The 26,344-nt window shown below is 43.9% G+C and overlaps 2 protein-coding genes across 2 annotated transcripts; one reads left to right on the top strand and one right to left on the bottom strand.

Annotated features, from left to right (window-relative positions):
- Positions 1-2,936: 2,936 nt before the first annotated feature.
- Wdr81 (WD repeat domain 81) lies at positions 2,937-9,797 on the top strand. The gene is made up of 4 exons (XM_017089385.4): positions 2,937-4,799; positions 4,987-7,394; positions 7,457-9,038; positions 9,101-9,797. The coding sequence occupies exons 1-4, from the start codon at positions 3,160-3,162 to the stop codon at positions 9,333-9,335; spliced, it is 5,865 nt and encodes a 1,954-aa protein (XP_016944874.3). The 5' UTR covers positions 2,937-3,159; the 3' UTR covers positions 9,336-9,797.
- A 6,660-nt stretch (positions 9,798-16,457) lies between these two features.
- On the bottom strand, positions 16,458-17,989 carry Rh5 (Rhodopsin 5). Its single transcript, XM_017090176.4, has 3 exons — positions 17,669-17,989; positions 17,266-17,612; positions 16,458-17,171 (listed from the first exon to the last, which is right to left on the bottom strand). Exons 1-3 carry the CDS (start codon positions 17,902-17,904, stop codon positions 16,606-16,608), a joined length of 1,149 nt encoding a protein of 382 aa, XP_016945665.3. The 5' UTR covers positions 17,905-17,989; the 3' UTR covers positions 16,458-16,605.
- Positions 17,990-26,344: the final 8,355 nt, after the last annotated feature.

Genomic DNA, 26,344 nt, shown 5'->3' with positions numbered 1-26,344 from the left:
GGGATCGTTTCAGGGTGCGTCATCCACAAGGTGTTTAATAACTTAATTGACCAAATTAGCTCTGATCACAGGCTGTCGTGTGCGCCGCTTTATGAGGCAAGCGAAAGTGCCAAAACCAATTGCCCTCGTATATAGAGTATTTTTAAAAATTCCATTATTCCCGAAGCCGGGGGCTGGCGCTCTGCTTCGATATAAAATAATATAACTCCATATACACATGTAATAAATAAGCACACATTTTAATTGTTTGCACAACTCATTTGAAGTGTGAAAAGTGGTAAGAACTTTTAGCAGATAAACACGGTCATTCCTCGCCCGTCACCATGCAAAACATTTAATTGTGGCACTTTGCAAATATTGAGTTCGAGTGAATTTCCTAACAACATCTGGACAGGTGAACCTGGAACCGGAGACAAGCCTTTAACACGTGATTCTGTTATTTATACACAATATTTAAGCCCGCTAATTTGTGCGAAACGGAAGTGAATCCGTGCATCGGATTGGGAAAGGTTCGCCGGAGCTTTTGGGGGCACCGAAACCAGTTGGATGCCATAATCTCATTTTTTTAGATAGATGTTCATAACGATGTTGCTACTGTATACTGTATATATGTACTAGTCAACAGAGTAATCTAATAAATTGTGGTCCCCAACCAGATTTGTGAGAAACTCGAAAAACCATTTGACCTTAAACTTGGATGCTGTTTCTGAGTTCTTTTAAATACCCACCGCAAACAGGAAAAACTGAGAGAGATGGGGATAAACACTCTGCAGAAGGCGGCAAATTTCAAAACCGACCAACTCATTGATAAGATTATAATTTCGGACTAGAATACCTGGGGTAGAGGAGCGTGGGAATTTCCATTAGGACAGCAAACACTTGAAATGGGGTGGCAACAAAAAATCATAGTTTATTTAAACTTTACACTCAGGGAAAAACACCGTGCTTAAATCAAGTCCAAACAGCCTTCATTTAAGAACACCAAAATTTTCACATTGAGCCCACTTTGGATTTAAACATCTAATAATTCCCAACTGCTTATTCTTAAAATGCTCGGTATATAATGGCAGTAATTAAGAATTATTCGTCCTTTAATCATGCCTGCAACTTTCTTACTTTATTATTAAATCGTTCTTGTTTTCAGTACAGACTAGATTTAAGAATTAATCATACTTGATTTCATTTTTTTGCAATTTTTTGCTCGGGCTCTGTATTTCACATGCTTGACGAAGTTTTGGCACCGAAAATTCTTGATTCAAGCACAAAATACTTTATTTTTTGTCTGAGTGTGTTGAAGAACTTTAAGTTAATTTTTAGCTTTTTTATAAAAATACGTTAATATATTTTGTACATATTTACATTGTACGTATAGTACTTATGAGCAAGGCATAACAAACATTTCAATATTCAAAAGAAGTAAATTTAATAGCTGCACTCAGAGAAAAAAATAAGTTTTTCGAGCTTGAATCAAGTATTTTCGCCAAGCATGGAAAATCCAAATCCCAAGAACAAAATACAGCTGTAAAGTTCGAATTTTTAAGACAGGAAATACTCGATTTTAGTACGTTTTTAGAACCGTTCGGTCTACAATCAAGTATAAATAATTTTTAAATCTAGTCATGCACTAAAACAAGTACGATTTATTAATAAAGTGATAAAGTTTCAGGCATGATTAAAGGGCGAGTACAATATAACTAAATTGTAAGTTTATATTGGGGTACAATTATATGCTAGAAAGAGAATAAAGTATTGAAATAAGAAAAATGTTGGAATAAGTAGGTATAACTGAATAATATTAATGTTTCAAGTTTACTTACGACTTGCCGCTGACGGGCATTAACACTGTGTAATTTATGCATCTTATTACCGAGCACTTTCAGAATAAACAGTTGGGAGTTTTTAGAGTAACAGGTATTTAAGTTCAAAATGTTCTCAATGTAAGAGAACGTTCGGTACAAACGGCCTTAAAGTGGTAAGCATAAAAAGTAAAAATTAATTTTAAGCTCAGACTGCGTGTATTTGATTTGAGCACGGTGTTTTTTCCTGAGTGCATAACTTTTATTGGCAGACCCGTTCTAATCCAAATACAAAACTTATGTTGACTTATCAAATATATTTGTTAATATTTGGTTTTCCAAATTCCCAAAGTTGGCTGCTGATAGCACGCCCTTTGATTACATTTGCGATTATTATCGGTCAAGTGTTTCTCACATGCGTCGCATGCCAAGTTTACAGCTGCCATGCAGGAAGGTGTTGACATCGGTTGAGAATGCTGAAAACGAACATGTGTGCTCAGCAGTGGCAAACACAAATACCGCTTGTGTGGACTTTAGCAAATTGCTGAACTTTGTTTTAATAATCTGTTAATCAACTAAAGTTAAATATTCTAAATTATATTTATTTTTATGGCATAACAGATAACTTATGTTTTACGGTTAAGTTTTTGCTTCAACTTCGCTACTAAAAGGTTTTTTTCAAGTTAGTTTTATTTACTTTAGTTTTCTCGAGTTAAGTTTGGCTTTTTAATTTATTTATGCTGAGCAACTTAAATTTATCATTAATACGGCCCTAAACCAGAACTCTTGTTTTTTATACACTATTTATAAATTAATTTATCCCGTTTCCATACGCACAGATAATAAAGTAAAAGGGATACCCATTTTTTGTTGTGCAATTAAATTCATGAGAGATAAAAAAAAATTATTGTATGTATATATGCCTATGCGTATATGAAAATCTTGTTTTTATTTCCTATTTCAGTTGGTTTTTGTTTTTAGTTGGCGTTATTTCCCTTATCTTGTATTTTAGTACATTTTGTTGTTTGAATTTTCGCGGCTAATGTTCTAAATCGAAATTTTTAACTCAGCAAACTAAAAAATACCGTTCAGTATTTTGGTACATTTACTTCAGCCACCCACAGTCTGGTCACTTTGTTGAACAGCTGATTGTTTTCGCGAAAAAAAGTCGTAGCGTTCTTTGATAAGATAACAGAAAATCCTCGAAACACCCAACAAATCGGAGAACTTAAGCCCAAAAGCCTATGGCGGCAGCAGATTGAACCCCGCCTAGTCGAAAAATGTGATTGGGCCACGACGGCAGGCAGCAGCGAAACAGGAACGCAGGATCGCCAGTTTTCAGTTGGAGCACCCCCGCAGGAAAATGTGCGACAGCGAGCTTATTTGGCCCGAGATTGGAGTGGACCCTCACCATGTGTGCGAGGCAGGCGGCGAGGGGAGATTCCAAGTGATTTGCGACAAGGCGTGGCTGCAATCGCTGGAGCGGAACAGGCGTCTGACTCACTTTCCCAGTTGGCCTCAGTTGGATCGCAGAGCTTATCCCACGGGCCAGTTGGAGCACCCGTGGACGCGGATTCTGGTGCAGACCTATCGCAAGCAGCCGCAGTCAAGGGTATACCCGCTTCCCAGGATCAACGGAGATGGAGCCGCATCCGACTTGCCGCTCTCCTACTCGCAGGCAGTGTCCTTTGTGGCCCACACCAACTTCAAGCACCTGTGGGAGGAGGCCTACAAGAAGTACAATGGCGCCCATGTAAAGCTCTGCAGATCTACGCCTTCAGCGCCGTCGACAAAGCCACCCAGTGGCCAGGGACAGCTCCAACCGCACGATGTAGTGCTCAAGGAGCTCATTCAGCGGGTCTATCAATGCCCCGTACTGCACTGTCAACTAGATCGTGAGGGGAATGGCGAGTCACCCAATGCTATTTCTAATTCCACAGGCAACTGTCACGCCAATATCTTGCCCGCCCTGGTGGCCATCGAATCGTCCACGCACTTCAGCGTCTTTTTTTATCCGCCAGCCCTGGAATGCAGCTTGTATGATTGCGTCACCTTTAGTCCGGCACTATTAGGAAAGAACTACAACAAGACACTCTTTGTGATCTACCAGATCCTGCAACTGGCCAAGCATCTCCAAGGACAGGGCCTCTTTCTAGGCGATCTGCGTCTGCAGCATATTGTGCTTCGCGAGAATCTTTGGTTGCAAGTGCTCCCACGCCTGCAGTGCAATCTACTTGAGGAGGAGCCAGCGGGGGTTGACTTGTCCCCTTTGACTCCGCTGGACAGCGATGATTTGGGAGAGGCGAGGGATACACAGCAGCCTTTGCCGTCCAGCAGCACCGTCTTCGACCTGCGATTCGCCTACGATCCCGCCCACTTCAATCTGCGCGAGTATGCTGAAATGTGGTGCAATGGTCAGTTATCCAACTTCGACTACCTGACCATACTGAACAATGCCTGTGGCAGAAGTCTGACCAATGCCGCTCATCACCACATCATGCCCTGGGTAACTGACTTCAATGGGCGCGGAGGAGCCACATGGCGAGACTTGACAAAGAGCAAGTATCGACTGAACAAGGGCGATGTCCATCTGGATCTCATGTACTCCCATGCCAGCCAGCATGGAAGCGCGGACGTCACTTATCAACCTGTTGGCGATCAGGCGCCCCACCACGTCTCAGACTTTCTCTCTGAGATCACCTACTTTGTGTACATGGCCAGGAGAACGCCTCAGGCCATCCTCTGTGCCCACGTACGTCCCATCTGGGTGCCAGCAGAGTATCCGGTGTCCATTCAGCGTCTCCAGGAATGGACGCCTGACGAGTGCATTCCCGAGTTCTACTCAGATCCGATGATCTTTAAGAGCATCCACGAAGACCTGCCAGATCTCGAGCTACCAGCCTGGGCCACCTGCCCCGAGGACTTTATTTGTAAGCACCGAGAGGCCCTGGAGTCGCAGTACGTAAGCGAACGACTGCACCATTGGATCGATCTCAACTTCGGGTGAGTGAGTGAGTGACACATGGCCACTGGGAATTGACTGTTATCGGTTTACTGTTCCAAAAATAGCTATGTATACGCTGTCTGGCGAATAATATTATTTATGCATGTTGACTTGCAGCATTACTAACTAAATTATTGTAAACGCAAAAGTTGATGTTTCCTACTAATATTATTTAATCCATTTTAGATACAAACTGAGTGGCAAGGCGGCGGTTAAATCAAAGAATGTCTGCCTTACTCTGGTTGATCAGCACAGGAATCTCACCCAGCGTGGCATTGTTCAACTCTTTGCAAACGCACATCCTCCGCGTCGATACGCCACGCCCTGGTTTAGTAAAACTGCTCCCAGGCTTAGCCAAATATACGGCAGTCCCTTGAAGCGTTTGGCCAAAAGTACGGAGAACTTGCTAGCTGAGAGTGGAACCGGATCATCTCACCTCTCTTTGCGTCTTGGGGATGATGGATCAAACGGCTCTGTTCACAGCAGTTCCGCATCTGCGTCAGCGTCTAACTTCTATGCAATAACCAACTTCATTGAACTGCCGGAGAACTACAATCCGGCACTTTTGCTACACAACCTGGAGACTCTAGAGGCGTTTTATGCCCGAACTTTTCCGCAACAGCGGCCGTCGGCCAATCCCGAGGAGAAAATGATTAGCAGTGATCTTCTTTTCGAGCAAAACTCAGCGGATCACTCCTTTACAAACCAACTTTTTGCCAGTGGTGAAGAAATCCCCACAAAGTCGAAGAATCTTCTAAGACAGAAAAGGAGCTGCCTTCAGCATCTGGTAGGTGCCAGAAAAGAGCGGGACCTGCAAGTCTTGGGATGTCTCATTGTGGAGCTCTTCGCCATGCAACGTTTGCGCCCGCTTCTGATGGGAAATGGTTTAGGTGCCACCTTTGAGGCTCGACTCTCCGCCTGCCGGACGGTGGCTCAGATGCATCGTCAGGAACTGCCCAAACCAGTGCGCCGAGTAGTGCGGCTGCTGCTGTATTTGGAAGATGCCGGAGAAGGGGATCAAGGCCTACCACAACCGCCAAGTCCCGCTCAGCTGGTGGAGCCCATGTTCGCAAACTTGTTGCTCCCATTTCCGAGCCATTACATGGCTGTATATGCTCTTGTCAGATCTCTACATGCTTTTGAAGCTAATGCAGTGCTACTGGAGTTGCACACCCATTTCAGTTGCAAGGGAGGAAGGGAGTGCGTCAGGTACACGGAGATGGATCGTCAGAGAGTGCTCTTCGAACGAAAAATCGCCGAGTGTAAAGTCATGTCGTGCTGTGCACATGTAAAGAGACTTCTCGAACCTATGGCTTTTGCGTATGAGCAATTTACTCCGGTTGAGTTGCTGCTACCACACATCATTGATCTCTTGAGAGACGAACGCACATCGATCTTGACTGCTTGGAACTTGTTTGACCCTATAGCTCAGGCTTTAGGAGTATCGCAAACCCAACAACATTTGCTTCAACCACTACTCAAGCTATACGATGTGGACGGCATCAGTTCCCAGGAGGATGGTGGCTCCAATGGCTCTACTAACAGTGGTGGTCATTTACGCTTCTCCGCCAGCAGTTCGTTTAAGTCCCGAAAATCGGTGAAGCTCTATCACCACAGTTTCCTCCTTCGCCTGATTGTGCGCTTCGGACTTCGCTGTTTTCTGCATCATTTTATAGCACCTCTCATAGAAGCAGTTGGTGGCTACAAGGAACCGGAGCAGGGGAATGGCTATCACTACCACAGTGGCGGAAGCAGAAGGACAAGTAAGAATCTCAACTTTGCCTCGGAAGAAGAAGATCAGCAGGCAGCTGAACCAGAAGCTAAACCTGACATCGAAGAGCTGTTCACATTCGAGGACGATCATGACAGGGCGTCCACCCAGGACAGCAAATCAATTGACTCGTTTGACATGCGTCCCATCAATAGTGCGGCCAGTGCGGAGGAAGCTCGAGAATCTGATGGATCGCCGGATAAACTGGTTATCAATGAACTTATGTATGGAGCCAGACTATCGCCCGATAAGCTATCTTTAAGAGAGGGTCAAACGCCTCCCGCTTTGGTTCCACCAAATATAGGACCACGCTCGCCCACAATCGAGATTCCTATGTGCCCAACTGCCGGTGGCATTCGTCGCAGTTTCCAGCTGAGCGCCATTGACTGCGATATCGGCTCTCGCAAAAGTGTGGACAGCTTCGAGCTGCTCAACCAGGCGGTTGAACAGCTGCCTCCTCAAGCAGTGGAAACTGAAGCGGAGGCCGAGGCCTCGGACTCTCTGCAAGCATCGGTGATCTCCCGGTTGTCGGAAGCCAAGGCCGTGCAAAACAACCGAATCAGCGAGATGAGCGCCGAGAGTCTTGTATGGCTGTCACATCGACTGGGACCGGTGCTCACCTCTCGGTTTATCACCAGAAACCTTCTGAAATTACTGTCGCTATGTTACGTGGGCCAGGAGAACCTGCTGCCGGAGGTGGACGACGGTGGTTTTAGTTCAAGCTCCGATGCGGCCAACCTCAACTACTTCAGCATTGCCAACGCGAGAGTCGTGGGTGATCGGAGTGCGGCTCGAGTTCTGGAGTGCCTCATGTCCATAGCGGGTGAGTTAAAACTATAGCTATTTATAAATCACCTTCTAACCCTTTTCTCTTCTCCATTACAGCTCTCTATGGGGAAAACTTTCTTTTGCTGCAATATTTCCCTCACATCAGCGAGCTCATTGGATTGTGCTCCAAACGAATCACTGGCAGCCTCGAGGGAGCTATAATCAGTTCTCTGCAGCTGCTGAAATACATGGTTCCATGTTTAACCGATGCCAGCATCATGGAGCATCTTCAGCACGTACTGTTGGATGCGATCCTCCTGCCCATACTGCGCCTGCTGAGCTCCACAAACCTTCTGATGCCCAGTGGTTACTTGGGACGCTCGCTGTTGGCTCGGAAGTTTCTGGATGCGATTTATGCATTAAGTGTTCGCTTGGGATCGGATATGACCCGGGAGCACCTTTGTCAGACCCTGCTCAGTCCGTTTTTCCTGATCTTCAACAAGGCTTTTGGATTGCCAAATGACTTTGCCTGTGATCTGGCTAATCTTTCGCTGGCTGGAGGTGCATCACAGCAGGAACGTGCGCTGGAGGAGTTAAGAGATGTGTTTGGACCGGAGCTGGCGCATACGGCTTATCTTACTTTCCTACGATTCCTGGGCGAGGCCAACATGAAAAGAACCCTGAGCAACCTTGAATTTGTGCTAACCTTGTGTCACGAGCACGAGCAACCAAGTGACAATGGAAAGAGTAAGGATCAACTGTCAACCAGTGTGAGCTCTGGACAAGATGTGGATTCCGTAGATGCCAGTTGCGAACTGGCCGCCAACAGCTTTGGCACCCAGGTCGTAGGGAATCGCCTTCAAGTGGCCAGAAACAATGTGGAACTCCTCGATATGGTTGCTTATAAGCTTGACCAGATGCCCAGAACTCGGCACTTAAAAGGCAACTGGTTGGCCTACTGGCGCAATGAAACGACGCGCAGTGAGAAGGACAATCAGACCCTAAATCTCAAGCAAATTCGACTGCAGTCCTTCGTAGGTCATACAAACTCTGTGCGAGCTATATATGCCCTGGACAATGAGAACAGCTTCATTTCCGCCTCAAAGGACAAGACCGTCAAGCTGTGGTCTTTGCGCAGCGAAGGAGATGGCCGGAAGACCACCGCCTGTCAGTTCACTTACACGGCGCACAAGAAGTCTATTAACTCTCTTGGCTTCTTGGAATCATTGCGTTATGTGGTGTCCTGCGACTCGGGCATTCACCTGTGGGATCCGTTTATCGGAAGACCTCTTGGAATTCTAGATGCTCCCCGCCACAGTGCTGTGACAGTGGTCAAATGTTTACCCTCTCATTCCCCGCTGGTTATTGCCGGAACAGCGGAGTCCACTGTCAAAATGGTCGATGCCAGGAGTTTTGAGTACGTGAACGAATGGCGGGTGTGCAATGCTGCGCTGCCCAATGCTACTGTTCGTTGTCTGGCTGTGGCCCCTTCTGGAAACTGGCTGGCAGCAGGACTCTCATCCGGGTGTATTGTCCAGCTGGACACGCGCACTGGTATGGTGATCAATTCTTGGCGGCCCATGGAATGTGATCTGCTGCAGCTGGCGGCACCAAATGATCAGTTCCTGGTGAGCTCCGCTTTGGATCATAGCCTGGCCGTGTGGCATGCTCTAGATGGAATCATGCACTACCAGCTCAAGTAAGTTTTAAGATAAGGTCAGATCAATCATACATAGTTGCTTAAAGTAATATTTTTTCTAGGCCTCCACCAGAACCCGCTCATTTCCTGCAGAGTGTTGGCTCTTCTTTGGTCTACGCAACCACTGGTAACCGTGTAGGCGTCTACGCAGATGTGGCCCACTCCCACGCCTTCAGCACGATCACCAAACTTCGCTCGGAGACATTCCGCGGTGTGCTCACCTCCCTGGCTGTATTGCCCTTGAATCGAGCCTTCCTCGCTGGCAACGAGAGCGGAAACATTGCCCTGCTTTGCTAGATTGCTAGGGTTAATGTTTGTACCATAATTTGATATTATATTCTAGTTTATTTTATATCCAAAGGCACCAAATATTATTTTAATGCAGCTGACACAGGTTGGACGTCGCTAGAAAACCAATTACGAATAACCCAATGAACTTATGTATTGAGGTAGTGTTTGCAATGCTACATATTTATTTACGATCGCACAACTGGCACCGTCGGATAGTGGAACATTTATAGCGACGTTCCTTAAACATAAAGAAATTAGTCTTATACTCGATGCTATAATTATACAACATAAAAGCATTCCAGGTCCACAATTCGTATATATATATATTTATGTCTGTACAATAGAAAACAAATTTGTATTTACAAGTGACTACTTAAGCTGGAAAGAGGTAAAATATTTATATAGAAATATACGAACACAATAAAAAAGTACAAGATCAATTTTATTTGTTATTGAATTAGACAAGCATATACTAAATGATTATTAGTATTTCCTAGTTATAAAATATGAGGTTTATGTTAAGTAAAAACTATTTAAATTTATTGGTTTGTTCCTTTTGCAGTCCGATAACATTTTTAAAATCCATTTTATAATTTTTAGCTTGCAATACTCAAAATATTTGCATTGAAATGGAGGATAAAGAAATCGATAATAAGGTAATTTAAAAAAGAAATATGCCATCAATCTTAATTAACATTAAACGGAAGCCTCGTTCTTGGATTACCGAGATGATTCATGCTCCGTGCTTCGCGATAACGACTTTCCATCGCAGTAGTAATCGTAACCCTGAAACCAGTTTGCGGGACGCGATCAGAATGATTTGCTCGTTCAATTTTTCGCTGAGTGCTTTTTTCTCGATTTCCTTTTTCGCATCGCCTTGAGTTGGGCCAATGAACTTGCTGGGAGCAGCAGCAACCACAGCACGGCAGCAACATCCCAGCAGCAATATCACAGCAGCAACATCACAGCAGCAACGGACATTGCATTCGACGGCTGGGATCTCCAGGGTCTGGGCGGGATGTGGGGCGAGTGCGAGTATCTGGGAGATCGTCCATTCGGAGGCGTTGCATTTATTTTTGGGCGATGCCGATGCCGATGCGGAGATGGGGACGTTGTCGTCTCTTTATGGCAACTTTTTTGCATTGGCGTTTCTGTTGTGCTGCTGTTGTCGCTGCACTTTTCGAAGTCTGGAGTCAGGTCGACTTATGCGTAAGGCAATGATTCTGGGCGCTTGTTACAATGAGGATTTGCAGAGGACAATAGTGCGTCTAACTCCGGCGGCACCACTGCCACCCACTTTTGGCCACTGGGAATGGGACTCTCAGCCAGGTGGCTCTGGACGGGATTGGACTTTTCGGTCGACCCCAGCGAAGTCACCTTGAATTTAAGGAGTCCCATCGATGCAGTGCGTAATCTGCGGGGGGATAATGAGGTCTTCCCCACCAATTCTCTTCCACTCAGCAGATGGCACCAACTAGTTGGGCCTTCGAAGGGGTTCTCCATATGTTGCCAATCAGCTCTTTCTTACTGCAAGGCAGTGCTGAAATTACGCCGGTTATAAGGCGAAGGTGCCAAGAAAATGCTTTTTGGTGTGCGAAGATCAACAATCCTTTTTTGATTTCAATGACAACAAACTTGAAGTAAGTGAAGCGAAAGCTTATTAGATTTTTGCAATAATTATAATAATTTTAAGTAATGTAATGTTTTTTAAACACTAACATTTTAGTAAAATAATTGTAATTCAGGCTCAAGCTAGATCTAAGAATTACAGTCGTGTACCACTTTTTCCCATAACAGTTTTTTCCACTATTTTATAAATTATATATAAAATAAAAAACGTGTTTAAATTAAATTGGTTGAAGCTTACACACATAAGATGAAAAATTCGAAACAATTGGCAAAAACACTTTTGTTAGTTTAACAATTAAAACAAAATGTATTTATTGTGTGGCGGTTTGGACATTAAAAAATGCTTTAGTCGACTAAGTTCGCTTTCGGCAAAATACATATCTTAGAATTTCGTGAATTTAAAATAAGAAACAATATTTTGACCGCTGACCAACGGTTCCCCGCGGATGGTAGCGGTACTACTGACCATGTAAGGCATCTTTCACCTAGTTACTAAGTAATTTACAACTTTTCAAATTGTATTGCGATTCGTAAGATTATTAGGATGTAGAAAGGTATTGATGAATAATACCAATTTCAATTCACGCAGAAACCAAATCTTCAAAAATGTGAGTGATAGATAGACATCCCATTATGGTCGTTAGTCATTGAATAGAAGTTACAGGAAGATTTTTATTTGTCAGTCAAAAATCATGACCGTCCCAAAAAAAATGTTTAAGAAAACTTAGGTCATTGCGGGTTCTATGATTTTTGTCTTCGATTTTTTGTGTTATCCGAAGTGTATGATTTTTTCGATCAAAAATATTAAAATAATTGTTATTTTTCGGCATCTGCCTGATACTTTTCCAACGTAGCCTCATGGTCTTAACCCGGGGTGAAGTTCTGCTTTCGATCCCTAATCTACAACAAGGATGCGCGCTAACTATGAGGTCATTAATGGTCTCTCGCAAATAGTTGATCAATCTGCGGTGAATTTTATATCTTTCGACAAAACCTAAGAAAGCCTAAGTACGGACTTGTTAAGGCAAATGCTAAACCTCTAACCGAATGAATCACTTCTAGTTGGTAACAATGTCTGGCGGTTGCAATGTGGACTCCGTGGTTGGTATAGAACGGCTCCTGTAAAAAAGCCGTAACAATAGGTTTGAATTGTCACATTCCTCGACTAGGCGTAATCAAAGCGCAGTCGGGTGGTGTGCCAATGGGCTGAGTGTCTTCGACTTGTTTGAATGGTGACTTCGACCTTGGAGGGTCCTCCATTGTCCACCCAGACCTCCTCGTTCTACTTTTTTTTGAAGCTGAGGACATCCTGCTTCGTCGCCGTTATCCGCTGAAGCAATACTCCATGAGACCTTCATGTATCTCTGCTGGGCACTGATGAACAGCCAAGCCTTAAGACTGGTAGAGTTCAAGTTGTATTCGGACTGCGCCTTGGGTATCATCAAACACCAAATAGGTTCTTATCTATGCATATTATTTTTGGCAGCGGACAGTTAAAAGAATAGTCTGTCTAAATATATTCAAATCTGTGAGATTCCTAGAAAACACTCTTTAAAATGTATTTTTACCGTCAGATTAGGTAATAAGGAAAATGATTATAATAAAATATATTTGGCTTTGATAAGACTCTAAGATGATTCTGCAAGGTGTTTTTGGAAATGAACAAAAATAAAAATGAGGACTACTATTAGCGGGTTCAAGATTGAGTTGCAGGGCTTTGAGAACAACTTTTTTCTTGCTTACATTCTTGAGTACCACACTTTCTTTTACATTCCACCCGAGTGGACGTATTTTATGCAAAAAACAAGAGCAATTCCCATAACGACCCATTAAAGGCATATTATATTTTGTTACACTTTCTAACGAAAACAAATCCAAAGTTTTTACGAAAAAAAACTCCCAATCTTCATTGTCATCTCTTCAAGGTTAAAAAAAAATTAGTAACTTGCAAGTGTTTTCCGTCTCGAAAACGTACGTATGACACGCATCTATGCCTGTACACTGTGCAGTTCAACAACCCGCCCACTCAAGGCCGCAGAGCATCGGTCGAAAACAGTGGAAGCGGAAAGTCAACACCCTGGCCACTAGGCCACAACGTCATAATCACGAGAACAGTGAGAACAGAGGCAAAAGTAACACAAATGCCAACGGCACGCCACGAAAATATGTGGGGAATTCGAAATTTGTGAGAATCGCGCTGCATGAAATTTCACTCAGCTGCCCGAACAGGCAAGCAGCGCAAAAAGCAGACGGCTTCGTTATGTTAGGAATGCCACTGGCCCGTGGAACGCTCGACCAGGGTTGCCGCGCGGCCGTCAGCTGGGCGGCCACCTGTCGCGCCTCGATCCCGTCCGGTGGTCTGACAACCCTGATCTCAGCTCTATTCGAAATATGCGGTCGGGAATGCCGCCCCAAAATTCCGACATACCGACCAGAGGGAGCGGGATGGAGCGAGAAGCGTTGCCAGAGCTGCCGCTGTCGCAGTCGTGGGCCCGGAACATTTTGGGACCACAAAATGTTACCAACATACAACCGAAAATTTGTACCAGGCCCCCAGAAACGGAAGCGTACGGCCGCAGTTCGCGTGCTGGTCCACCCCCCACAAGTCAATCGCACACTCTGCGGCGCATAAAATGACTACAAAACGTTACCATACACTCGAAAAACCGCCCAGGCGACCAGGAAATGCAAATGGATGGCGGAGGGCGCAGCGGACCGAGTGTGTGTTTATAAATTCAAGACAGTTTATGCCATCAATTTTATAACTCACACCCCCGGCCGGGGGCGTCGAGTCAATAAATTCTCGTCGGCCGCATACGTATTTTATAGTCGCACATTGCAGATCTGACATAATAACTAAGAGGCGCGCAGAATGCGTAGCAGCTGGGCCGCTGGTTGTTGGTTGCCATCGCCATGGCGGAGGCCTTTTGTTTGGCTTTGGGCCTGGGGCTTGCCGCTGTAATTACGAGTATCTGGATCCACACAGCTCTTTTCTCGCTCTTCGGGGCGTTGCTGGAATTCTATAAAATCGAATTTTTAACGTTCAAATGTTAACAGAGCCGCAGGATAGGACAAGTGGGTGCAGTCCGAAACCCAAATGTCATCTGCTATTGATTTCCGTCATGTTAATGCTGTAAGCCTGCTGCTAGTTAACAGGCGCCCACCCCATGAATTGGCATTATTAGGATTGCCAAAATCATAGAAAGACGATTAATGTCGAGAGACGGAGATGGAGATGGTCGGCTGTCGGTTGTCGCTTGTCTGCAACGAGAGCAAGCGAGATGGCTGAGGCCAAAGATGGTGCTCTGTGGAAAATGGGAAGGTTGCTCGGTAAAGAACTGGTCATTGTCTTCGTTCATTAAAGCCCTGTCTTTTACAAGCTAAGAATGATCCCGTAACTTAAATTTGGAGTAGAAATCAAATTATGTTTTCTTTTTATCTTTCTTTAACTTATAAATAGTCCACATCACACAGAATTTGAAAAAATAGGTTGTATTTTATCCTACACTTTGGCAAAACAAAAGTTACTTACGAAAAGTGGACTTTACTTACATCTATGTACTTCTACTTTTCTAAAATATTATTGCTGTATTTACAATATATTGTTTAATCATTAATTGAAGGCAACATTAAAAATCAACTGTAATTTATTTAAAAAAAAAAAAACAAGAAACTTCATTCAATATTACTTACTACATTTTAAATTACATTACCAAATCCCCTAGCTTGTACTACAAGTCAGAACGATTCTGTGCCGTAAATTCGCTACCGGGGTTCAAGCTGCTCGCCGAACGAGTGTGGGAGCGAGACAACCGTAGAGTGCCGCCCATTCAGGGGCAATTTAAACTCGTATGGATTTCAGTGCGAGAAACGCAGCGACAATAATGGCCGACCGACCGCCTCGCCGGCGCTGAGCGCCTGTTCGCAAACGATTAAATTCAGTTTAATCATCCACTAAACAGCTACGATACCGTTTCGTTCGTTATTATTATTATTACATGCAACAAGTCGGGCGGGCACACAATAAGAGGAATGTCGAAAACGACACACCAGAAAAGTCCGGGCGCAGAAAGGCAAACGATTCGAATTGCTCCGAGGCGACAGCACTTGAATTCATCGCGCAAATTGGATTATCCGGGGGATATTACCCGTAGTACCCATAGTAAACATCCCATCCCACATCCATAACCATTCAGATGCTGAATGCACATCTGTCCATCTCTCTAATCCCGCACTCTCTACGCTCGTCTCGCTCGCACCTGCGAGCACCGCTTCTAACAGCGTTTCTATTGAGTTTCCATTGGAAATCTAATCGCTCGCTAGCCACGCGGCATGCTGCTAAATCTGCTGGAGACCTAGTAAAAATGTTTGTTGTTTCTTAAAGAGCAAGAAGAAGCCCCACTTTGCGCCACTCGCTCGCACCATTGCGGTCTGTCTATATCGGCGGGGATACGGGGTTCCCCGAATCGCCCCCGTGGAGCGGGAACAACTGCAACATTGTTGCCATGCTCCTCGCTCCGGAACCCGGATTCGACGGCCCATGGCCCCACCACTCCCACTCGGCCAGCCAATCACGCTTTCAACGGCCGCGTTCAAATGTTGTAAACCGTTGCTGGCGCCTCTGTTCACCTGGTACCGTGTGGAACATTCGCTGAATTGAAACGCCGCTTTTCGTTTTCGGATTGGTTGGATTGTGCAAGCAACAAAGACGCACAACTTCTTCAACCTCGCCGGTGGTTGGACTGGCCGGCTGGACTGCCACCTATTGAAATCGCCGTTGCCGCCGCTTTCGTTTAATGGTTCTGTTTCTGTTCCCGATTGCCGAGTGTGCGCTCTATGAGGCGGTCGAACGAGGGTATTTTCGATTGGAAAAAGGGGGCCTTTGGGGAAATCCTGAAAGCAGGACTCTACAACAGGGGGCGTAATGCCCACTCTGCTTTTATTTTGCGGGCATAACAGGGGTATAGGTTTAAATTAAATGGAAATCGGCTCAATGGTGCTTAAAGCATTGAAACTCCGAATTCTTTCTGATTTAACACCACTAAAAATAAAGGTTTTTAAAAGCAAGGGAAACCTTAAATGAACTTTTTTAATTGTAAATGTTTAATTGGTAAGCATTTTTTAAGACATTTAGGACAGTAAATCTACTTGAACATTCTTCCTGTAATAACTGTGGAGTGTAGAGTATAGTGACGAACCATTCGTTTCTTGAATATTACTTTTCCAAAAATAAATATTTTTCAAAGGTTTAAATGCAGAAAGTTGCTGACATTTATTGATCATATTTCTGTAAAAGTTCGATAGTTAAATTCCAGCAAAGTCAAATCTTACAGCTCTTAGCGTAAACCAATATTTTTTTCTCTTCTAAAAGTTGGATGTTAAGGTATTTGGTTATCGGATGTAGAAAAGAAAAAATAAGGGTTAAGTGTCAACAAATACCAAAAAAAATTCGATCGTCACCTTACCCTACACTTCCCTACGAATTTTCCCCAATACATCTTTAAAAATAAACTATTTAGTACTTTTTTGAATGCCATCTTTTTTTGGTTTGTATTTTTTGGAACTCTTTCAGTTCATTGCGCCTTAGAACTAATTAACTAAATACATTTTCTCATGGTTTCAGAACGTTTATCCGGTAGTTGTCCCATTAGTTTTGCACACTTAGAGCCAATGTATCGCCGCTGACGCTGGCCACACTCTCCTGGCCGCCTGATGAGCCGGATGTGGCCTGTTTCTCGCGGATGCCCAACCAAGGCAGGCGGCGCTCCAGCTCCAGACGATACTTGGGATGGCTGGTGGCATAGACCCAGGGATCCAGACAGGACACCGACTTGCAGGCCAGACAGGGTAGCATCGAGACGAAGGGCGTGATGAGCTGCTGCTCGCCAAAGCATCCGATTAGGGCCACCACCGAATAAGGGGTCCAGGCCAGGATGAACAGCATGTAAATGATCAGGGCCGCCTTGGCAATCCGCAGCTCCACACTCATGCTATCTGCATTTGCATTAGCCGACAACGACTTGACGTTCATCTTTTTGGCCTGCTCCGCCAGCATCTTCTCGTGAACGCGTACGTGATTGAAGAGCTTGTAGTAGGACACCAGGATCATGGTCATGGGAATCACATAGGACCACACGAAGATCGTGCGCACAAACAGCCGGTTATCATCCGTGTTGGTCAGGTAGTCAAAGGAGCAGGTGGTCAGGAAGCCCTCTTAAATATTAAATTATTCATTATTATTATTATTCATTACATTTATAATTATTATCTTTTTTAGCTCAATTACTTTTACAAGCTATCTACTCACCCGGCCGAAAACGTCCCCAGATCTGAAACAACGGCAGTACCGAGAACGGCGTGGCCCAAAACCAGGTGAAGATTATCAACAAAACGATTTGTCCATAGCTCAATCGTCCGTCAATTGGGTTGGAAATCGTCTTGTACCGATCAAATGCAATAAAGGCATTCGTTATGGAAGCCCCCATCCCGGAGATGCCTCCGTTCAAAGCGTATATATCGCAGCCCAGATCTCCGCCCACTATATAGCCAACTGTGGCGTTGAGGAGATAATGGGGCATATTGGTGCACATGAACAGATCGAAAACAGCCAGGTTAAGAATCAACAGATTGGAGGGGGTTCGCAGGGACTTCGATCTACAACAAGACAGGGCTCACAACATACTCCTTTCGTTAAAAATTTATTTTCTTACGTGGAGAATATCCAGATGACCAATCCATTTCCAAAAAGATTTAATAGCATCATGACGACAAAGGCCATGTAGAACCCAGCATGATAATAGATAGGCGCTTCTCTGAATCCCCGCCAATGGGAGTGCACCAGGTGTTGGTACTCCACCGGATATCCATGTCCCATGGGGAAAACTCCTCCATCTCCAGAGCTATCGTTCACAAGGGCCTGTGGCCCACTTGGGTCGTTGAGGTGCATCCTGCTTGATCCGCTCCAATATTCAGTTTCCTTTGGAGCCCAACATGCTGGCCCTTGACTTGTGTCACCTATGGCCTGGGGCAAGTGCCGTCAAAGTGCTTTTATAGCTAGCCAAAGAATCTAATTAAGGCGGATTAAGAGGTGCCATTTTGACCTTGAGGTGCGTGTGCATACCTTAGAAGGATAATCCCAACGTCTTATCCTCAACTTAAGACATTTTTGCGGTGCTCAAATTACGAATGTGTACGTCAGCGAAAAGGAAATGTAAAGGCAGTAGTTAATATTAACGTCTGAACCCAGAAAATCAACATGCACTGAAGGAAAAAAGCCAGTCTAAATTTAAGACCACAGTTCTTTACAAACGGTTTGTAATTGAGGTGTTCTCTACTTTAAATCAAGTTAAAGCTACAACGCGGCCCAGCGGTCTGAAGGGTTGCAACTTTGAATTTGAGAGTGTGCAAATATATTTATTTTCACAGTCTCTTTAATAAATTTCGATTTAGAAGGCTAGCTGGCCTAGCGGTTAGTATGTTTGCCTCATAAGCTTGCAGTCGTAAGGTCAATTTCTGGAGAAGACGATATGAGTTTTACAAAATTATCCCTTAGTGTAAGTATGTAAAGTCAATGTATGAGATTAAAAGGTTCAGCAAATAAAATTAAAATTAAATATACAAATTGGTATTAAAATTTTAAAGTCATGTTTTTATTATTTAAAAAAGCTATATAAACTACTCTTAAATTTAAAAATGCAATACTCTATTACAATATTATAATAACATTCTTCTTCATTCGTCTTCACTAATTTTTATAAACAAACCTTCTTAGTTTAGGAACATATTTTTCACTCAAGTTTTATTTTTTATGCTCATACAATGTAAAACAGTACAATAATATTAGTATAAAGTTTGCTTTTCCGGTTTGGGTACCATTTATCTCAAGATGTTATATAATTAATATCACTGTGGACGGCATCCTCGTAGTGTCGAGTCGCAATGAAAGTGTGCGGAAGGCGACTACAATACTCGTAAATAGTCGCAAAACTGTAAATCTTATACGATAGTCTGTTCTAAGCAAGTAATAGAGCTATTCAAAGGTGTTGTGATTTTCTTCAATTTTCGGTACCTTGAATTTTTACAACTTTCTGAAAAACCCGGCATTTTAGCTGGATAAAAGCTGAAAATGGCTAAAACTCACATGGCCACAGTTCCTAAACGTTATATGCTAGAAATGCTATGCCATTGAAGAGAGAATTTTAAAATCTAAACACTTTAACTTGACATAATTGGGCTTACCAAAATCTGTACCAAATTAGAGATAAATTAAACGTTTAAGTGAAGTTTCTAGAGATTTTTTAAAAAACTCAAACAGATCTTGTAAGAACTTGAGATTTCTGAACATTTTACGTACGCATCGTTTAAATCGTATATGTCCTTTTCTACATAGTTTTCTGTATTGCTGCGTGCTAATGAATAAAATTTAGAAAGTTTATTTATATAGTGCATAGTATAACAAATTTTAATTAAAAAATTTGAAATCACAACTTTTGTATATTGAAGTTATTTGTGTTGCTTGTGCTTAATCGCTTCTTGAAGGCGAATATAGGGGAAGTGAATAGCTCAGTTGCTCATCGCAACATAAAGGAAAGACTGTTGCAACTCGCGAATCTATAGTAAAATTTATTTTTCCAATTTTTACCAATTTGCCTACAGGTACAGATTACGTCCCCAAACTTAGAAACTTTTTATCATGTCACCGTTCTGTGAAAATCGTTTTCAAAGTACCAAATTTTAAATTGTTTTTATGTTCTTTTTAGGGACTAATAATAGCTAAGCTATTCGTAGCTCAATGGTTTTTGGGAAACATTGATGTTTAAAAGAAATCCGACAGCTGTTTGCAGTCTAGTCTATAGACTATAGTTAAACCTGCACAAATTTTCCATAAAAATGAAACCAATTATCCAATCAGTACTCGCTGTCTGAAGTCCAAAATCTACGATATGCAACGATAACTTGTCTCACTTTTCTATTTATTGAAAATGAAACCAATTATCCAATCAGTACTCGCTGTCTGAAGTCCAAAATCTACGATATGCAACGATAACTTGTCTCACTTTTCTATTTATTGAAAGGTTAATAATAATAAATTAATATAATATTTAATAAGTTAAGTTTTTTAAATAAATGTTTGGTTATCTTTATTTTTATGGATGTATGTATACCTCATCTGCAGCCATTCTAATAAGTATGTATTTATAAATGATATCTGATGTATGAATGTAAAACGTACATACATATATTTGTATTTGACGTAATATATTTGTCTCTTATTGCGTGAGCTTGAACCCACATTGTTGTTTTCCCCAACCAGAGACAAGGGCGGGTAGAAGTCGCAACGTTTCTCCGTTTCACATGCGATTACACGATTCGAATTGCTCGCTCTACGGTACGACGACCGGGCGGAAGCAAGCGAAATTCGAAATGTAACGTCTCTTTCTAGTGCTTGCAGCCACAAAAGCGGGTGCGAGCGAACACTTGCACGACATTTTCCGACATCGGGGTACCGGGGCCCAGGAAGAGCCAGCAGGAGGATTTCGGCATTCGCCTCGAGCAGCGACATTCACATTAATCTCCGTTTCCGCGGGTTTTGGCAGGCTTCGACCTGTTTCTTTCAGATGCATAAAAGCGCACCGGCGCCCAGCACGCATAGACGGGGGCCAGACAGGGACGGCACTACGGTGCACAATCCACCCCCGGCTGCTGTAGCTGTCTCGCTCCCGAGACCGGAAAGAGAGCGTCCTGCTCGCACACTCTGCGCGCCTGGTTGGTTCGGCGCTGTCATTTCACAATGACCCACCTTCACGACTGACAGCGACGGCAAAAAACGCGTCGCGACGCGTCGCTTCGCCTCGCGCGATTTCTGCCGTTTCCGTTTCTGTTCTTGCGGCTTGGCTGGCGTTGTGTTTGTACAACGTTGACGGTGTTTTATTATATCAACAACAAAAAACAAAAACAGCAACATTTTCATTAGGCGGCCAGAAAATATCGTACACATAACGACAAGAACACAACATCGACAGCAGAAACAACATGGCAACTCAAAAAACCCACGGGCAAACAGGCAACAAAAACAAGGAGCAACAACCACGGGGCACACTTGATTCGCTCCGCCTTTGTTGCGAGGCGGAATTCGAGTTCATTGTAAAAGAGTGAGTGTGTTTGTGCCGCTCAAGTATTGAGAACTGTGCGGGCGTAGGCGGTACATAGAGCACCCTTCTCCTGGCTAGTAATCTTAAAATTGAATTTCTAAATTTGGTTTCCCAAAATCGTTTTTCTCTCATATAGACAGAAATTTATATTTAGTATCATTTCTTCACGAAAGAGCCAAAAATAACCCTATATATTATTATGACCATATGTATGTAAATTCTTCAGAATTCTTTAAGTAACTTGTAAAAATGCTCTGTGTTCCTTGTTTCAATGAAGTTTATTTCCATTACCAAATCCTCGAGTTCTAAGTAATTTCCCCTTATCATTATCACCAAAAAGCCAAAACTAACACTATATATTATTATGACAACATATGTTTATATTTTGAGAATTCTTCTAGTAGCCAAACACCTAAAACTTTTAAAAATGCTCTCTGTTCCTTATTTCAATTTTTACTTAACTTTATTTTATTTTTGAAGCTCTTTTAATTACCAAAACCTTGGATTGTAAGTAATTTCCCCTTATCATTATCACCAATAGGCCCTAGTGCGTAGCGCACCGCTAGAGCGAGACGTCTGCTGACACACACAGGCGCTCTCGCTCTGGCATTCTCATTCTCGTTCTCGTTTAGCCTCGCCCGCTAATATTAACCTTCGGCTGCTTGAGCTCTCGCCTTGACCGTAATTTCGGGGCCGTTCCCATTGCCAAGTGAAGGACGCACCTTGAAACTCAAGGATTTTGCGAATGTTGCGAAATTTCGCAAACTTTTTCGGCAATCAGTAGGTCAAAGCGAATTTTGGCAAACCGCTTGTGGGGCAGGGGGTTTCTGTTCGGCGGTGTCGATGACATAAGCAGCTCGTGTATGTATAATCTCCAAGTGGCATTGAGATGCGCCGAAACAAGTTCCCCGGGTTTCTTCGGGGAGGGGCAGGAGGCATCGGGTGGGTAGAGGCGGAAATATTCACTCGATGCGTGGCGGGTAAATGAACTCTCGCCGGATTTTCCCCAACGCTGTATTTCGGGTGGGCCGGCCACCAGCTAAACGCTTTTGGGCGCCTCATAGCACAGGTTTTGATTTGAGCTTTTTTGGAAGCTAAGGTTAAGGTTATTCGCTAATTGCCGCTACAATAGCTAACCACAGTCAACCAACCACCCAACCAGTCAGTGGGTGTGGCTGTCTACGGTCGGTGGTGCAATGGTGCGGTTTCGGGTTCGGTGGCGGTGGCTCGTGGTTCGATGGTTGATTGGTACATCGGCAAGTGTCAACGCCTCGCTTGTCCGTCCCGGCACTCGATAGTGCGGTCAGTCAGGCCCCAAAATCCAGTTTCGGTAACAGGCGCGCACGATCGCAGAGCAGGTGGCCGCCGCCCCGGCATTGGCGTCATCGCCGTCAGCGGCGCAAATCACATCCACTCGATGCTCCCCCAGTTCCCATTTGTGTTCGGCCAGGGCGTGGCCTGCCCGTCGACTGGCCAGTGGCTCTCTGAGGGGGAATGGGGCTGGCCGATGGGGGGTTCTCCAGGAAAGTGGAAAAGTGGGCAAGTGGGGCTTCGCCACGCCGTCGACTCAACTTGGCACTCGTCCAAAACGGCCAGGCATGAAGTAATTTAGAGCGTCGCCAGTGCCACGGTCACTTGAACTGGCCCTTTGCCTGGAGCGTATTTGGTTCAAGGCCTTTCTCATGGCTCACAGCGAAGTTCAAGGTGAGGGTGGGGGCTACCGGCTAGTCAGATATGGATGATCTATAAATAACAATGTTTGTGGGGAAATTTCAAATATAACGTCCATGAAAAGCAAAAATATTACAAATATATTCATAGAAATCTAATACAATCTTATTTTATCATCAAAACATATGGCTGCTATGGAAACTAAAATATAAAAACTGTTATATTATGAAAATTAGTAATTAAAAAAAGGGTTTTAAGAGTTTTTAAAACAATATTAAAATTTATAAGAAATCTATTACAATCTTATTTTATCATCAAAACATAAGGTTATATTATAAAAATTAGTATATAAAAAAGGGTTTGGAGTTTTTAAAAAAATATTAAAAATAGTATGATATCTATTACAATTTTATTTTATCATCTAAACATATAGAAGTACTATAAAATGTTATATGATGAAAATTAGTAATTAAAAGAAGAGTTTTAAGAGTTTTTAAATATACTACAAAGGAAAACTAATAAGTAATGAACAAAACTATTCCCATAAATGAAATAAAGTGGCTCTAAACTTAACGCCCACTTAATGTGCGCCTGTTAAGCAGCTCCCGGTTGGAGCAGTAGGGTTGCTGTCCGCAAAAAAAGCCAAGGCAAACATCAAAAGCTGACCACCACACGCTGGCCATCTGGCCGACTGGCCAACTTGCCGTCCAAGGCAGAATCGCCGGCGGACTCTTGGAGCAGCGCCAGCACACAAACTGGTTTCCCCTCCCCGCAGATGCTTCTTCTTTTTCCTGGGGGTACTCACACACGCAAGGCAAGTAGTTTCGTTTTTTTCCCCCGATTTGAGATGGGGCGACGTCGCTGTTTGCGCGCAGCAAATGCTGCTTGCCTGTTATGATTCATGTGGGAAAACGTTGAACGCCCACAATAATGGACGCTTTCAGTCCGCTTCTTTGCCTTTTGGCTGTTAGCTAATCGGCGGTGTTAGGCGATAGTTTTCGGCTTTGGCGCTCAGTGGGGCGCGAGTGCTGCCGACTTTGCTGCGGGCCCAGTAGAAATTTGTGCAATAAGCAAAATGACGGGCACAAAACAAAATGTCCGGCCGGAGTGGGCGCCCGCAACTTCCGCCGACGGCGACTGTGACGGCGCTCTACATGGTCCGCCGCCATCATGCAGTTCCTAGGCCAGCGCCATCTTATCGCGAACGCCGAATACCCACATACCATGCCATACAGTAGTTCATAGTCGTAGAACCAGCGTTTGGGGGCAATTTTCTGTTTTCTGTTGGCCTGTGATGTGAGCAAACAAAATGACTGCTCAAAATTGAGCAAAATGTTCGAGCGATTGCGATTGCAGGGGCGACTGTTTGCATTAGAAATTGCGGTTCAAACAAACAATGTTGCTGCCCCTGCTGCTTCTTCTTCGCCGCCAACAGTGTTGCACAGAGTGGAGCAGTGGAGCAGTGGCGGGGAAGAGAGCGAGACGGCAAGAGGGGCGCAGGGCTCGCATTTGTGGGCGTGTAGCATTGAGTTTTCCCTGCCTTTTGCCCTGGGCCACACGCTAGGTGGCGCCCCCTGTTAGCCACTCGCTGAAGCAGCCACTTTGATTCGATTGCCCTTTTCCAGGGAAATAAAAGAGGAAGTCCAGGTCCAGAGCGAAAGAGAGAGAGAACAGCTCAAGTGTTTGCTCAGCTTAAAGAGCTACTCGGTAATCACTAGTTTTGGCCTTAAACTGCCGCAATTTGTCAGCTTTGGCAATTTCTTCGCTCACACACACACACGCACACACCGGCGACCAGTCACATTGAAAACCCCTGCCATCGCGACACTATCGTCGTCCCGCTCGCACCCAGCCGAACGCCGCTCTGCTCGAATTCCCAGCCATATCGCCGGCCTGCTCGTTCTGGGCGCCTGGTGAAAAAGAGGGAATTCACTTTTGGCGGGGTTCTCGTTTTTCCAATTTTGTCCAATCGGCCTTTGTGGGCGCTGCTCTGTCGGAATTGCCGCTCCGCCCGTCCGACGAGTCCGGGGCAGCGACTGCTGATAAGGCGGGCATGTTGATAAGGCGTCGGCTTTTAGGGGAGTAGTTAGTAATTTGCGTTAAATGGGCAGCAACGGCAGCACCGGCAGCAAATTAATTCGCACGGTAGGCGTGGTTGCGGGCCTCCGCCCACATACAAACAACAAACAGCACGTACCGGCGCTGCTTTCGGAACAAAAGTTCCAATTCCGATTGCGATTCACAACGAAATTCGACAACGGCGACAAGCGATTCGCTCCACTCTACGGCTGGGGAACGAAATCGCCCCACACACGCGATCTGGCAGGTGGGGACGTGCACCGGCCCGTGGTGGTGGCGGACTTTTTCAGACACGTTCGGTTTTCGGTTCGGTTTCCACCAGGCGACCAGCAGGCGCAGCTGGCTCGCTGGCTCATCGCACAAACCGGCCGTCGCTCGCCGAGAAACATCAGCTGCCGCCAACAATGGGGTGGATTATGGAAAATTTTGATCAAAACTCAAAGTGGGTGAGGCCAATGGGATGGTATGGCATTTCGTTGTTTTATTGTCTTGTTTTCTTTTCTATACCTATAGAACCGCACAGAGGGGAAATTCTCAAACACGTTTCATTTACCTGGGTATAAACGCCCTTTAATTGTCGGTAAAGGCGTACATTTCAACAGCGTGTTAACATTTTCTTTGCACTTATAGTGAACTTGTATACGTTAAACTTACCCAACCTTTAGCCTCTTCTGTATACACATTGAAAAATAACTATGTACACTCAGGGAAAAAGTAGGATTATTCGATGTCAAATCAAAAACGAAGGATATCATAAGTTCGGAAAGCGCGAATTTGACCTGTCCAAGAACGAAAATGTCAAATCAAGCACGAATAATTCAAGACTGAAATTATAGATTTGAGACCGAACGTGCTTGATCCAAAGAATCGACATGGGTGCGTCACAAGATGGTTTTAAGAACGAAAAATTCGTAATAAAAGAACAAAATTTGTAATTCATTTTTGAACTACTTGTACTTAACATTTCTCATTCAACAAATTAACTTTAAATTAACATATTTTAGCAGTTGAAAATGTTTTAAATTCAAGCACGCTTTTAAAAGACCGCTGACTTAGCCAGGCACAAGTACTCTCGGCCAAATGGCTAGTATGCCATGTTTTAAAACGCAAATACAAAAAGAAAAAAACTTACATGCGTTCAAAAAATAATCTTGTAAGAACTTTTAAGTAAAAATAAAGTCATAAACAGCAGCGGCGAGGATTCGAGCTCGGGACCTTTCCCTACAAAATGTCATTGTGCCGGCGCTTTTAACAGCTGAACCACCTTGGAGACTTGCCGTTTCTGATTGAGTTTTTAATTTAAGAACAAATGATTTTTATTATAAGAACGTTCGATTTAAAAATTTCAAGTAGGTCCCGGGAAATTTTTAAGAACGTTCGTTCTAAAATTTTATGCCTATAAAAAACAGGTTATGCCTAAAAACAGTTTAACCATTAAATTTTAAAATGTCCAAAAAATTGTATTCAACAATTAAAATTGTTGTT

This window comes from Drosophila suzukii, chromosome 2L, assembly GCF_043229965.1.
Source record: "Drosophila suzukii chromosome 2L, CBGP_Dsuzu_IsoJpt1.0, whole genome shotgun sequence".
In the NCBI taxonomy this organism is placed as follows: Eukaryota; Metazoa; Arthropoda; class Insecta; order Diptera; family Drosophilidae; genus Drosophila; species Drosophila suzukii.
This window is presented reverse-complemented; position numbering and strand designations above follow the sequence as displayed.

Bases quoted from the DNA above. Each gene is read 5' to 3' on its own strand.
- Wdr81 (XM_017089385.4), top strand. From the start codon at position 3,160: ATGTGCGACAGCGAGCTTATTTGGCCCGAGATTGGAGTGGACCCTCAC. The intron at 7,395-7,456 runs GTGAGTTAAAAC...TCTCCATTACAG, and splicing joins GTGCCTCATGTCCATAGCGG to CTCTCTATGGGGAAAACTTT. The intron at 9,039-9,100 runs GTAAGTTTTAAG...TATTTTTTCTAG, and splicing joins ATCATGCACTACCAGCTCAA to GCCTCCACCAGAACCCGCTC.
- Rh5 (XM_017090176.4), bottom strand. From the start codon at position 17,904: ATGCACCTCAACGACCCAAGTGGGCCACAGGCCCTTGTGAACGATAGC. The intron at 17,613-17,668 runs GTAAGAAAATAA...GTCTTGTTGTAG, and splicing joins GTCATCTGGATATTCTCCAC to ATCGAAGTCCCTGCGAACCC. The intron at 17,172-17,265 runs GTGAGTAGATAG...TTAATATTTAAG, and splicing joins CTGGGGACGTTTTCGGCCGG to AGGGCTTCCTGACCACCTGC.